The sequence below is a fragment of the Primulina tabacum genome, chromosome 7 (assembly GCF_025594145.1).
Source record: "Primulina tabacum isolate GXHZ01 chromosome 7, ASM2559414v2, whole genome shotgun sequence".
NCBI lineage: Eukaryota > Viridiplantae > Streptophyta > Magnoliopsida > Lamiales > Gesneriaceae > Primulina > Primulina tabacum.
Window position 1 is genome coordinate 35,365,095 of NC_134556.1, and position 13,250 is coordinate 35,378,344.

The 13,250-nt window shown below is 31.6% G+C and overlaps 1 protein-coding gene across 1 annotated transcript; it reads left to right on the forward strand.

Moving 5' to 3' along the window:
- Window positions 1-3,778: 3,778 nt before the first annotated feature.
- Window positions 3,779-7,374, forward strand: LOC142551481 (uncharacterized). Its single transcript, XM_075660745.1, has 6 exons — window positions 3,779-4,101; window positions 4,365-4,637; window positions 6,318-6,478; window positions 6,622-6,727; window positions 6,852-6,977; window positions 7,082-7,374. The coding sequence occupies exons 1-6, from the start codon at window positions 3,910-3,912 to the stop codon at window positions 7,214-7,216; spliced, it is 993 nt and encodes a 330-aa protein (XP_075516860.1). The 5' UTR covers window positions 3,779-3,909; the 3' UTR covers window positions 7,217-7,374.
- Window positions 7,375-13,250: the final 5,876 nt, after the last annotated feature.

A 13,250-nucleotide genomic window follows, 5' to 3' on the forward strand; every position in this document is an offset into this window, starting at 1 on the left:
TAATATAATAGTATAGATTAAGTATTTTGTTAGATGACTATGAATCTTTATTTTTATATGTGAGCCGAGTCAATCCTACCGATATTCATAATAAAAAGTAATATTACTAACATAAAAAGTAATATTTTTTCATGGATGACTTAAATAAGATATTCGTCTCACAAAATACTCTTCGTAAAACCGTCTCAAACAAGTTTTTACATAGAATAAAAAATAATAAAATCAATTTTGGAATAGAAAAAGAGAAAATGAAACGAGAAATTTATTATATTTATGTGATTAATATCAAATAAAATGAAAATTGTGTTGTGAAATAATAACTAATTTTATGTAGTTTTGAAATATTATTATTAAATGATAATTTTAATATTATTATTTAATTTAATTATTATATTATTATTATTAATTTCTTATCTTTTATTTTTACCATCAGATAATATTAATTTCTTATCTTTTATTTTTACCATCATATAATAATCATAATAATAGTTTTATGTTTATTGTTCTTATAAAATTATTGTTATCATGTTATTATTAATATTATTTTTGCTACTATTTGTGATATTTATTATTTTATTATGATTATTAATAAAAAAAAGATAACATTTCTATTATTAAAATATTCAAAAAATTAAAAATATAGAATATATTGATAAATATGTACAATAATAAATAGTAAAAATAATCATTCATATTGAAATGAGTATTCTCATTTCAATAGAGAACCAAGCATGAAAACGAGAACGAGATTGGAAATGTTTATTTCATTCTCAAACTACTAATCATGCTCTGAAAAGTTGAGTTAAATAGTCTATTTTTTAAATATGAGTGATCATAGTTAAATAGTATTACTTGAACAAATTTTAAATTATTTTTAACTCAAATTATAAAATAAAATTTAAATTTAGAATATTAATTATTAAGTAAATTATAATTAAGATTTATTTATTTAGGACCGGGAGACTTAATATTTTTTGAGAAATGAAAAAAATCGCATCCTCGAAAGTCAGGGGACCTTTCAAATGATGACAAGACACAAAAGTGGGGCAAAACAATTAAATGTTAGGATTTATTGTTTTATTTTTATTATTTTTTTAGAATATATATATATATATATAGTTTTATATATTCTACGTTCATCGTGGTCACTTCTGTATTTATCAATAAGATGACATTCACCTATTAGATGTAGTGAAGTGTATCCAAATTGTATTTTTAATAAATAAGTATCACTTTATTAATTGACGTAAAATAGTCATAATAAATCGACTACATATCAAAACAATATATATTCCAAAATCACTTCAATCCGACTAGTAAGTCCAAGTATGAGAACCTGTCAACAAAAGCCGTGTTGCATAAATTTTATATATATTAAAATATTTATATTTAAATTTATATTAAAGTGTTCTAAATAAAGTTTGAAAAAGGTATGACAATATTCTGTTCCAAAAAACTGACAGTCCTATATGACATGGTCCCCGATTGAATTTTTGTATTTGATATAATTGTCATTTTGTTCCGTAAATTGGTTTATTTTGAATTTTAGTAATGTAATTTGTCAAGTTCGATTTTCATTTAAGAATTTGGATTTTTTTTTATTTGACTTTTTTTCCCCAAAACCACTAAATCCATCGAATATTACTTAATTGACGCCGATACTCTACTACATGGTTCATGTGACAAGAATAAAACTTAAAATATACACATTAAAATATACATAAATAAAAAAAGGAAAACGGCAAATTTTCTTCCGCTCATTTTGAATTATTGAAGTCTTTTTACTTTATTTTTCTCTTTTTTATATGATGAATTTTAGTTTGAGTAATATGTGCTTACTTCTCGCTACATATGTTACGTATGAGAGAATCAATTTCAAATTAACTATATTCGATGAATTTACTGATTTCGAGAAGAAAAACCAAAACAAAAAAAATCATAATTTGTAATTTTTCCTTTGTATTTCTGTAAAATTATTCATTCTTTTCGTGCAAAACAATGATAACAATCATTAAATATATGTAAGTATATATATGAGATTAGACAAAAACTTGTGTGAGACGAATCTATTATTTGGATTATTCATGAAAAAGTATTACTTTTTATTGTGAATATCGGTAGAGTTGACTCGTCTCACAGATAAAGATTCGTGAGATCGTTTCACAAAAAACCTACTCATAAGATTATATCCAAGTCAGATTTTCCGTGATACTCAGTTTGAGCTCAAATAAGTTGAACTTTAACAGTACTGTCAAGTGGAGTTTGAGCTTTGAAGTGTCAAACTTGATATCCATCCAACAGTCGAGCTGCTGTTGTGTTTTTTTTTGTTTTTTTTTTTTTCCAGAAAATCTTCATTGAATATTTTGTACACAAAAAACTATCATAAAATACATAATTTATTTAAAATATTTTTATGGCTTTCCATCGAATAAAATTTCAACATGGACATTTAAGTTCGAATAACTCAAGAACTATTTTGAATTGAGATTGAGCCCAAACATAGTCTAAGCTCATTTATTCCTCCACAACAGATTTTTTGTGAAAGAGGACAATAGAAGTTCACCTTTAGCTGCAATCTTCCAAATTCGTCCAATTCAAACTCCATTAATTTTCTTATAAAAAAAACCCCAACTTTTCACAAATTTTATATTGTTTTTTTTTCAAAATATCCTTTCCAAACATATTCTTAGAAAACATATTATGACCGATTTTTTTATTCGGTTAAAAAAAGTTGAAAATATTTTTATCATGTAATTTTAATTTATTAATTAACATATATATAGTCAATATTATAATTTCGTATGTTTGTTTTTGTGAAGTTCCAAGAAGGAGTTTACGATAATAATTTTCCCCAATAAAATTATTGTATGAAAAACATTAGTAGTTGATATATATATATATATATATATATATATATATATATATATATAATATAAACAGTTCAATTTCAAACATTTTGATCTTAATCATGGATATATATTCATATAAAATTGTGTGATATGCTTTGTGTATAAATTTAACTGAAGTAATAAAAAACATCCTCAGTATTTATCACAATATCTGAAAAGTTATCCTCAATTTATTTTTTTTCTAAATCTCACATCTCACTAATTATTATTTTCACTTTTTAGACATTATTTGATTTTTTTTAAACACCTACTGACTTATTTTTTTAAAATTATATAAATTTAAATGAAATAATAAAAAACATCCTCAGTATTTATCACAATATCTGAAAAATTATCCTCAATTTATAAATCTCACTAAATCTGTCATTATTACGTTTCAGTATTATCTCGTAATATTTGTTTTATCCAAATATTTTCGTAGCTTATCTTTGCAACAGAACACATGAACCTATAATTTATTGAAATTTATTAAAAATTCAAAAATATTTAATACGAATCTAGCAATAGAAATTCTGTTAGAATAAGAGTATGTTTTTTGTGATACGGTCTCACGAATCTTTATCACATGTCAATTCTACCGATATTCACAATAAAAAGTAATATTTTTAGTATAAAAAATAATATTTTTTCATGAATTATCCAAATAAAAGATACGTCTCACAAAATACGATATGTGAAACCGTCTCATACAAGTTTTTACCTTAGAATAAATATATTTTTCCGTAAACTAATATCGATATTTTATGCTACACCATTTTCTTAAAATATATCTAAACAAAAAATAAATAAATAGTGGATTCAACGATTCAACGGCTAGTTTCTTCGAACATATCCCACCTTTTCCTCTATGCTCGTGTGTGTGTATACTATATATATGTATGTATGTATTGTAAAGGGGCCAATTTTTTTTTTTTTTGGCAAGAATCAATCCAACCTAGTGATTTTCCCCAAAATTTTCAATCGCTCTGGGAATCAACCCTAATCGGTGTTTTTTGCAGCAATGGAACTCCCACAGGAAACGGAAGATTATCTTCGAGAATCGATCGATCACAGCGTAGGCCTCATGGTGTCCTCCAACACTGTGCTTGATAAGCTTCGTGCAGTCGAAGCGGCCAACCTTTGCCTCCGCCAGCAATATCTGTCACTGCAATCCAAGATGAGAGAGAAAGACGAAATTATCGAACGGGCTAGGGTTCTTACTCTTTTATCCCTGATTTTCTCCCTTGTGCACGTCAACTTCTTTGTTCGATTTGGGAAAGACGACGTGTCTTGTAAAGATTTTAGGACTTTATTTATGCTTTTCTCGGACTCATGTTCACTGTTCAAGTTGGGAATAGGATTTAACGTATAAAATTGAACGGGCTAGGGTTTTTACACTCACCCATTGTTTTTCCCCTTCTGCACACTCGCATTTCGTGACATGTAAAAAAAGGTTTCGAATTTTTATATTTTCAGGCTGAGGCGAGTATGAATGCAATTGCTTTAAAGAAATTTGTGGATGAAAACCAAAAATTGGCCGTGGAATGCACCAATTTGTTGGAACAGAGCAACAAATGGGAGAGGGAGTGCTTACTTTACGACCGAGATCGTGAAGCATTAATGGATTTTGCAAATGAGGCAGATGAGAAAGGCAAGGAAGCTGAGTCTCGCAACCAAGAATTGGTGGAGCAGAACAAGAAATTGTTAGAAGAGTTGCAATTTTTTAAGTTACGATCTGAGGCACATACGGTAATTCAAGTCATGACTATGTTAAGTCAATGGTGTTGCTTAATTGATCTTAATGATGCATTATATGCTAAGTAAATTGCTGTTCTGAAGCTTTTAGAAGGTTTGACAAACCATTTGGAAAATTTTGTGCCGTTGTCTGTAGCACTCTAGCTGGTAACTTTTTGGATGGTAGAAATATAATTGTTGACAGTTTGTTTTTTAGAAGATTAAATATATTGAAATCCTGATGATAATTCCTTATATTCATGATAGAATATGAAGCGAACTTGCTACATCAGACTAGCAATAAATTGTGAATGCCATCAGCACGATTCTCTTCTAAGAAACTTGTTGATCTCATTACGTCTTCACCCAAATTTTCTCCACTGTGGAGTGATTCATTACTGTGTAAGCATGCACTGACACACTTTTTATCGGCCTTTCATCGCAAGTTGAATATCTCTCTTTTTTATGTGGATATTTTTTGGAATCCTTTTTGGCAAGAGAAGCATTATTATGGATGTGCTGTATGTGAGTTGGAATATTATATTCAGACATTGCTTGTTGCGACAGTTTTGTCAAATGAGGATGTTATTACAGTTGAATCCAGTTGCCATTGTCTTCTCTCGTGTTTGAACAACAATGGGCAGGGAGATACCACTTTCATCTTCCTGCTCCTGACTGGCCAAATGTCGACCTTCTCCATTATACTCCTCTTCATTGTTATGTTTGAACATTTTTTCAAAACCTGACCTCGAAAAACCCAGGAATGAAACTGTGGAGTTATTTCGACCTAAAATCGTCTTGATAACAGGCGGCGTTAGGAAGCTTACGACATATTTTTGGTCGGCACCACATGATAGTACCATTTCTCATGCAGCCCTGTAACCAGTTGCCCTTGGGATGTGATCCAACATAGTTCCATCTTAATATTTGTTGTGAAACTCCCCCAGTCCCAAGTCCCATCTGTTTTTCGAATGATGTCATCTATGTTAACTATATAGTTATTTGGTTGAAAATGTGTTGGTTGTGCTGTAAAGGGCTGCCGTATTACAAAGTTCAATCTTTTCTATCAAATCTTATATGCTTTTAGAGAACTATTATCCATGTAATCGATCCGCAACTAATAAAAATGTGCTATGATGATGATGAAAGCTTATATGCTTCCGCAGAGCCTTCACCTTCAATGTTCCATTTATTCACTAAAATCATTGTCATTCAAGTTTTAATATAAATGACAGGCTGAGGAACTTGGTCTGTCAATGCAAGATCCAAGTGCTTGCTTCTAAGTTATGTAACTTGGCTTATGGTTTCAAAAATCTATAATCTAATCTTTTGAGTTGTATGTAATCTTTTGACTTTCTTGTGTGCAGAGGTTGTTAGTTATTACTTTTAGTCCGCTATGTCGCCTTGAATGTTTTTCCCGAATGTTCAATGGATCACAAAAACTTCTATGAGACCGTCTCACGAGTCAATTTTGTGAGACAGATCTCCGACCCAACGCGACCTATGGAAAAATATTAATTTTATGTCAAAAGTTTTATTTTTGACTGTAGATATGAATAAGGTCGACCCGTCTCACAGAAGACCTACTCACAATGGATTATGCAGATGGATTTGGTTAATTACAATGTGTTACTTAAATGTTCTGGATGTCCACTTCTTTTGATTCTAACAACTCTATTCTTGTGATTACTGAAGGTTGATGTGCCTGACAATGAACTGCATATGGAACAAGCGTTACTCGATTCACTATTAACTTCTATGTTTGGCAAGGATGATTTAGAAATAACTGCACTTGGCTTTTTGGAGGCAAATAGTGGAATTGAAGTTTGCTCAAAAATACTTAAAATGTGGAGTAGGTGAGACTAATATTTTAAAGAATTCAACTGATGTTAACTAGGAATTTATCAAACAGTATTATCTATTATATCACTTCAGATTTCGATATGCTTTTCTTTCTGCTTTTGTCAAATGATTTCTGAAGTTCCTCTTTTCATTCTAGCCTGAAGCCTGTGACGCAGAAGATTGTAGCAATGGTAGCAGAAACTAAGAACTTGGAAAATAATAAGGATAATTTAAAGGTTAACCTTCATAAAGCTGAAGAGGAGGTATGGCATGTGTATAAAAAATATGAAGTTCATATATGTGTATTACCACACACACACACGTGCGTGCATACATACTTTAGCTTGTAGGTCTTCCTAGAAACAAAACAAGTCCTTGCATTTTCAGGTGAACGTTCTGTTTGAAGCATGCAGCAAGCTAGATGAGGAAAACAAAAGGTTGATACGACAACGTAACAGAGAAATGCATATTTCTGCTTCCGACGGAAAGTGCAGGAGTAGTACTTCTGGAAAGGTTAGTAGTACTAGAATGAGACGCACCATCTGTTGCATTGAGTTTACTATTTTTTATCATAGATATTCCGTTGGGGTGTAAAAGTCAATGAAATATGTTTGCAGGGGAAACGGAAGTCTAGCCCGAAAACAAGCAGTCCCCTGGAGAAGAAAATTGATTACAGTGACGCTGATTCACAAAGACAGCCACTTTCGCCTCTGCTTTCTAACTCACCCAAATCTAGGATACGCAAGAAGTAGCTCCATATATATTCTGAATGTTGCTGTATATCCCTGTTTTTTTTTTTGGGTGAATAGTTAGTTATTCAAGTTAGGGACATTTACTTGGATGAAATCATGATGCTAAGTGATTTTGATGTTAAAGAAACCAATTATTTTCCTCCCCTTTTGCTATATGATATCTGAATAAGTTATTTCTCCATTTTTTTTAAAAGAAAAATAAAACTGCTATAGTTTGCAATTTGATCGAAATAAATTTATATCATGCAAATTCTCAACTCTTAGATGCTTTAATTCCAAAGAACACCATCCTAACATTTGCACATAAACAAATTTGATTCAATCAATGATAAATTGTGAAGCATAAAAATGCAATATGGAATGCCAAAAAAAAATTAAATTTGGATGGATATGTTTAATTTGTATAAAGAAATTTGATTAGATAACAGATTTTATAATTGAATTTCAAATCATATCTAGTAAAAAATCAAAGTCTATTACAAGTAGCAAAATTTTTGCTTAAAGGAATAAAAAATATACAATGAATTGAAAGTTTTCTTTTTATATATAAAAAGTATATAAATGTATGGGATATGATTTGAATATGTGATCTACATTCTATTAAGAAAGCATGTTTTTTTAATTGATAATATTAAGAAATCAGTTTTTTTTTAAAATAAAAAATCTCATATTGATTTTAAAATAGTTCAACCCTTAACGATAACCTTATTTGACGATTCCTATCATAATTACAGTTAACCAATGATTATGATTACGGTCCAACTCTTCATTTAAAAATAAATAAATTAGAATATTGTTCAAAAAAATGAGAGGAAATGTGTCTTTTTACGTGTCTTTAACTATTTTCTCACATATTAGTAATAAAATTATATATGACATATTTATTTGGTTAAAGTTTTTTAAAAAAATATCCAACTAAGCACAACATTTTTTTTCAAAGAAATGTTCCCTGGACATGCTCTGCTGATGATATTCGTCCCCTCTTTGAAAATCATGGTTCCGGTATTGATATTAAGGTGTTCTTTTTAATCTTTGCTCTCTGTTTGTGTGGGGATATTGATTTTTTAGTATGGGGTGGCATGTTTTATTCGTTCACCTAGTATGATACTGATGTGATCTCGCTGAAATGGATGAGCCAGGATAAGGGGCTCCAACAGATCAAACCAGTAATTTTTAGTGTTTGGGAGTTTGAGCGAAGATAATGGCTGCAACGGCACCTGCAAACAAGAAAGGAACTCGTGAATGGGTGCCGGAGGAGTGTCTGGCGTAGCCACTCCGATACTTAAGTTAGCAGGTTGAGGATGAACACAAACAAATATATGAGAGAATATATGTAAATGCTTGAGAATTCAAGAATTCAGAATCCTTTAATAAGAAGTATACCTGCTATTTATAGTAGAAAATGAGGTAGGTACCTCGATTCCAGTGCCAGCTACTAAGTATGGTAAGTCGGTTGCCCATACTCTGATTGACTTCTCGGAAACTCCAAGCCCAATTGGTTCTGACATATTAGACAGCATGTATCAATCATACTTGAGTGTGGTGCAATTCTCGAGGTGCCCGGGTGGTAAGGTACCCGGGCATATGTCTGAGAGCTCGGGCTATCTGGTGATTACCCAGGAAGAGAAGAAGTGTCCGGGTCTTGAGGAAAGTGTCCGGCATATTGGCTCTGATCTCGGCTATCCAAGTAACAAACCGAATTAATGATGACCTGGACCCTTATGGAGTATCAGATACATGTTACTGAGTCTTTATTTGGAAAGATCATGGTTGCTAGCTTCCATTTTGAGGATTTGGGATCAATTTTATGGGAGAATTTGATGTTTTCATAATTACGTTTTTCACCAAAAAATGCAATCTTTGTTTTTTTTTTTGGCTCATGTTTTGCCTTATCGAAAGCTTGCTTTGTTTCCTACAACACCGAGGCTGAGGCTTGCAGCACTTGCCATATTTGAAGGGAAGCTGATCACCAATAATCTTTTTTTACCTACTGTTTGAGGCCTTTTGCTCAGCTCTCATGAATGCAAGCTTTTGGAAAAAGTAGTTTCTAATAATGTGGTGTTAGAGCTGGTGGTCACAAGCTTAAACTCCTGATATGCAAATACCATATTAAAAACCTAGACCAACCACAGCACACCCAACGTGCAGGCATGCGTCATGATATTAACTTCAATCTCCGGCATATATGCGATGATGCATGTTAAAGAATGAAATCATAAACTTTGAACTAGCTTTTGTGAGTTATAATTGAAAAACATTGTTTCTAATGGACCTATCGGGGTTCGTACAACTTTTGAAGACTTTCCCCTGCAAGAATGGATTTTCATTACATGGGTTGGGGTAAAAGCTTCTAAGAAGTTCTTGTTTTGCAGGAGACTTTTGAAGACTTTCGCCTGCAAGAATGGATTTTAATTACATGGGTTGGAGTAAAAACTTCTAAGAAGTTCTTGTTTTGCAGGAGTTTATGGGACGACCAATTCATGCCGCTCGCAGTAGAAGATTTCTGAGACAGGAGACAAAGGTAACCATCGAGTCTGAGAATTTTACCAAGCAATTAGAGAAACTTGATGCAGCGGAGGTTTAATCACTTGAGGCTGAGAGTTTTTACATTTCTCCATAAGCTCGGCTCTCTTCGTTTAACCATTTTGTCAACGTTTACTTTTTGTTATCCTCTAATATTTTAACTGTATAGTTCAGATCATACGTAAGTATTTCGATGTAAGATCATTCATATTTTGGAGCACTGGAGTATAATATATGATCTTCAGCGTTTGCTTTTCTTCTAAATCCCGTAATCCATGTAACCATCAAGATCGCTGCAAGGAAGAGAAGCATAGCTATATGGGCATGCCTTTGGTTATAAGGAATCTTGATTCTCGCACTTATCATTTCACAGACAGCATCCATGTTTGGTGTCAAATCTTATGAGGCAATGTAATAGTTGTAGCATTTTCCTCGTAGTAATCCATGGTTAACCATGTGATAACTTGTCTTCGTTTGGGATCCTTGTACTCTCCCTATACCAGTGTTTTAAGTCCCATCCTGGTTATGCTTCAATGAATAAAACAATTTTGACCCCACTCCAACTACCTTTGCTTCAGTGATAACAGCTTCCGAAATATTCGAAGCTGCACGAAACGAAAGACCCTCATTTGTTACTGTGTGGATTACAGACCCCGAGCAGCCATTTACTTGTAATACTCTGTCCAATTCTCATGTTAGTATTTCATATGTTTGTAACCAGAGTGATGTTGAAAATTAAAGGTATTTGGGCTGATTTTGAAGTACTTGATGTTGTTACGTTACAGTATAATATACCTACTGGATGAAATACTTTGATATTTTCTGTTAGTGTTTTGGATCCTTCCTACTTTTAATACACTTCGAGTACTAAATGATTGTGAATTTGGTCTTGTACCACAACAATTTCATGCAGTATTTTGATGATCTTGAATTGTGGTCTTTCTTTTGTGTTTATTTGGTAACATTGATTTATATTAATGAGTGTTGCAGTTTCTTTCACCAGCAGTGGAAGCATGTCAAGCAGCCCGAGGAAAGCTCGACTTGATTCAAGCTCGAAAGAGCTCGAGCATATCTTGAGTTGTGCACAAGCTTCGGTTCTCATAGTTGTGGAATAAATCCTTCACTTTGGCAAAGCCTACACCCGACCACCGTTGTTTCCACTGAAAGAGTACTGTCATTGAGCCAAACATCATCTTAGCTGAACCTAAATTTTTAACTGTTGTTTAAGTTACTACTTTGTTCTTGTTTTTATCATAAGTTGCATATTTAACAATGGATTTTGTAAATATTAAAGGGTATTCTCGTAGGTCGTGGAATCAAGTTCGAATGATGTTACAACAAACCGAGTTTGTCATGTTCGAGCTCGATTTACCCAAAAATTACTCGAGTAGGGTGTTGTTCGAGCTTGAGTTTGTTCGTGTTTAGTTCTATGGCACACGAACAAAATCCGGATCGTGACTTGTGAGGTGAGCTCATTTGAGGGGTATTTTGTTTTTTAACATCGGTCAACTATTTAATTAAGAAAATGACATCCTCATGTGTATTTCAAATACACTACGATGAGGTCATTTTCCTAAATAAATAGTTGACCGAGGTTATTTTACAAATTTTCCCCTCATTTGACCATATTAAGCGCTAGAAAAACATGATTAAGTGTGTGAGTTTTTTAGATAAATTTTGAGTTATATTTTATTTTTAATTTTAATTTTTTTTATTTTTATATAATTTAAAATCTTTAATGATATGAATTTTTTTTTTTAAAAAAAAACCTTAAAGACCCCGAAATGCTTTTAATGGTTGCTTTTGATAGCAAATAATTTCTAAAATTTATATGTTTATTCTTAAATATTGTATATTTATGTTTTCTTGTAATTGATATGATATAATTAAAATTATAGTAAAATTAAAAACGCTTTCTCGTACTTAATCTCGTACTAAACTCGCAAACTTGACATCGTCATGTTTTATGTTTTTTAGAAACTTGAATTTTTTATTGAGATGTTGAGTGTTTGGTCGTATATATTTTCGATATTAAATCCAATTCAATTATCATCAAATCAGATAAATCTTATGATTATTTTAGAAAAATAATATAATTAACTACTAACAACATAAAACATTAATTGATTTGATTCAAATTTTATAAATAAATCAATCGAAAATTTTGGTGGCCGGATTTCGAATTTGATGGTGATTTACAGTTCAGTTACCGGAGTTCCGGCAACGAGATATTTGGTCGGGGATTCGACGAATGGTTTGGTCACTTGATGTCTTCTGTGAAATTAAGCTGGACTAGTGGCAAGAACTTTACGGTCGGTGACACCCTTAGCAAGTTCACACACACACACATGACACGGAACAAATGCACAAGTCATGACATATAGTTGATTTCTCGATCTTTATATCGTTTGATACATGAGATGAGATGCTTTGAGACGCGTATGCTATGACCACCTATAACGACGGCATCACCAAAACCACCACCATCACTTCCTCAACATCCAACTGCATGCTGCTCCGATCGATCGACTGGTGGTTCCTGAGACGTTCTTCAACCATCTTCTTCAGTATGTAATGTTCACTCCAAAAGAGGCTGTTCCTTTTGTCCATCAGCAATGTAATGTTGGAAGTATTTCTGTAACAAAACTTGGTCATTATATAGGCATTGCATTTTTTTACAGCATTCGAATAGATAAATTTAGTCACTAGCATATTAAAATGTTACGTACATTTAACTTCTTATTATTATATTTTGGATTTTGGTTTATTAAATATTCCTAAATCGCATTAGAAAATGCTGATATGTTGTCGAAAAATACTGACATGACACACTGAATATTGTTTACATATCCGACACCACGTCAGCAGTTAGACTAAAATAACTGAAAATAAAAGTTAGTTCACTAAAATTTGGACAATTAATTAATTGACTAAAAACTCAAAAGTGGACATGTACCATAAAATATGATGACTATGGATTTGAGTTAACATAATCTCTTTAAACATATTATTAAATTGGTAAAAACTTGTGTGAAGACGGTTTCACGGGTCATATTTTGTGAGACATATATCTTATTTGCGTCATCCGTGAAAAAGTATTACTTTTTATGTTAAGAGTATTACTTTTTATTGTAAATATATGTAGGATTGACCCGTCTCACAGATAAAGATTCGTGAGACCGTCTCACAAGAGACCTACTCTATTAAAATATTATCAAAAAGAAATAAAAAAAATTATATTAAAAAAAGTCTAAATAAAACTAAAGCAACTCGAATTAACACCATATTTGTATGTCCGACCATAGTTCTTTTGGAATTAATTTATACATGTATATCCCCAATGACAGAGTTTTTAAGTTTTGGTGGATCGCAACTAAGCCTGATAAAAAAGAAATGGTAAATATTTTGAAATTTTTGTTTTCGATTCATATATAATTTAAACTCAAATTTACAATTTCGAAGATAAACACGTCATTAATTTTACATACAAATTTGTCTCGATATCAAGCTC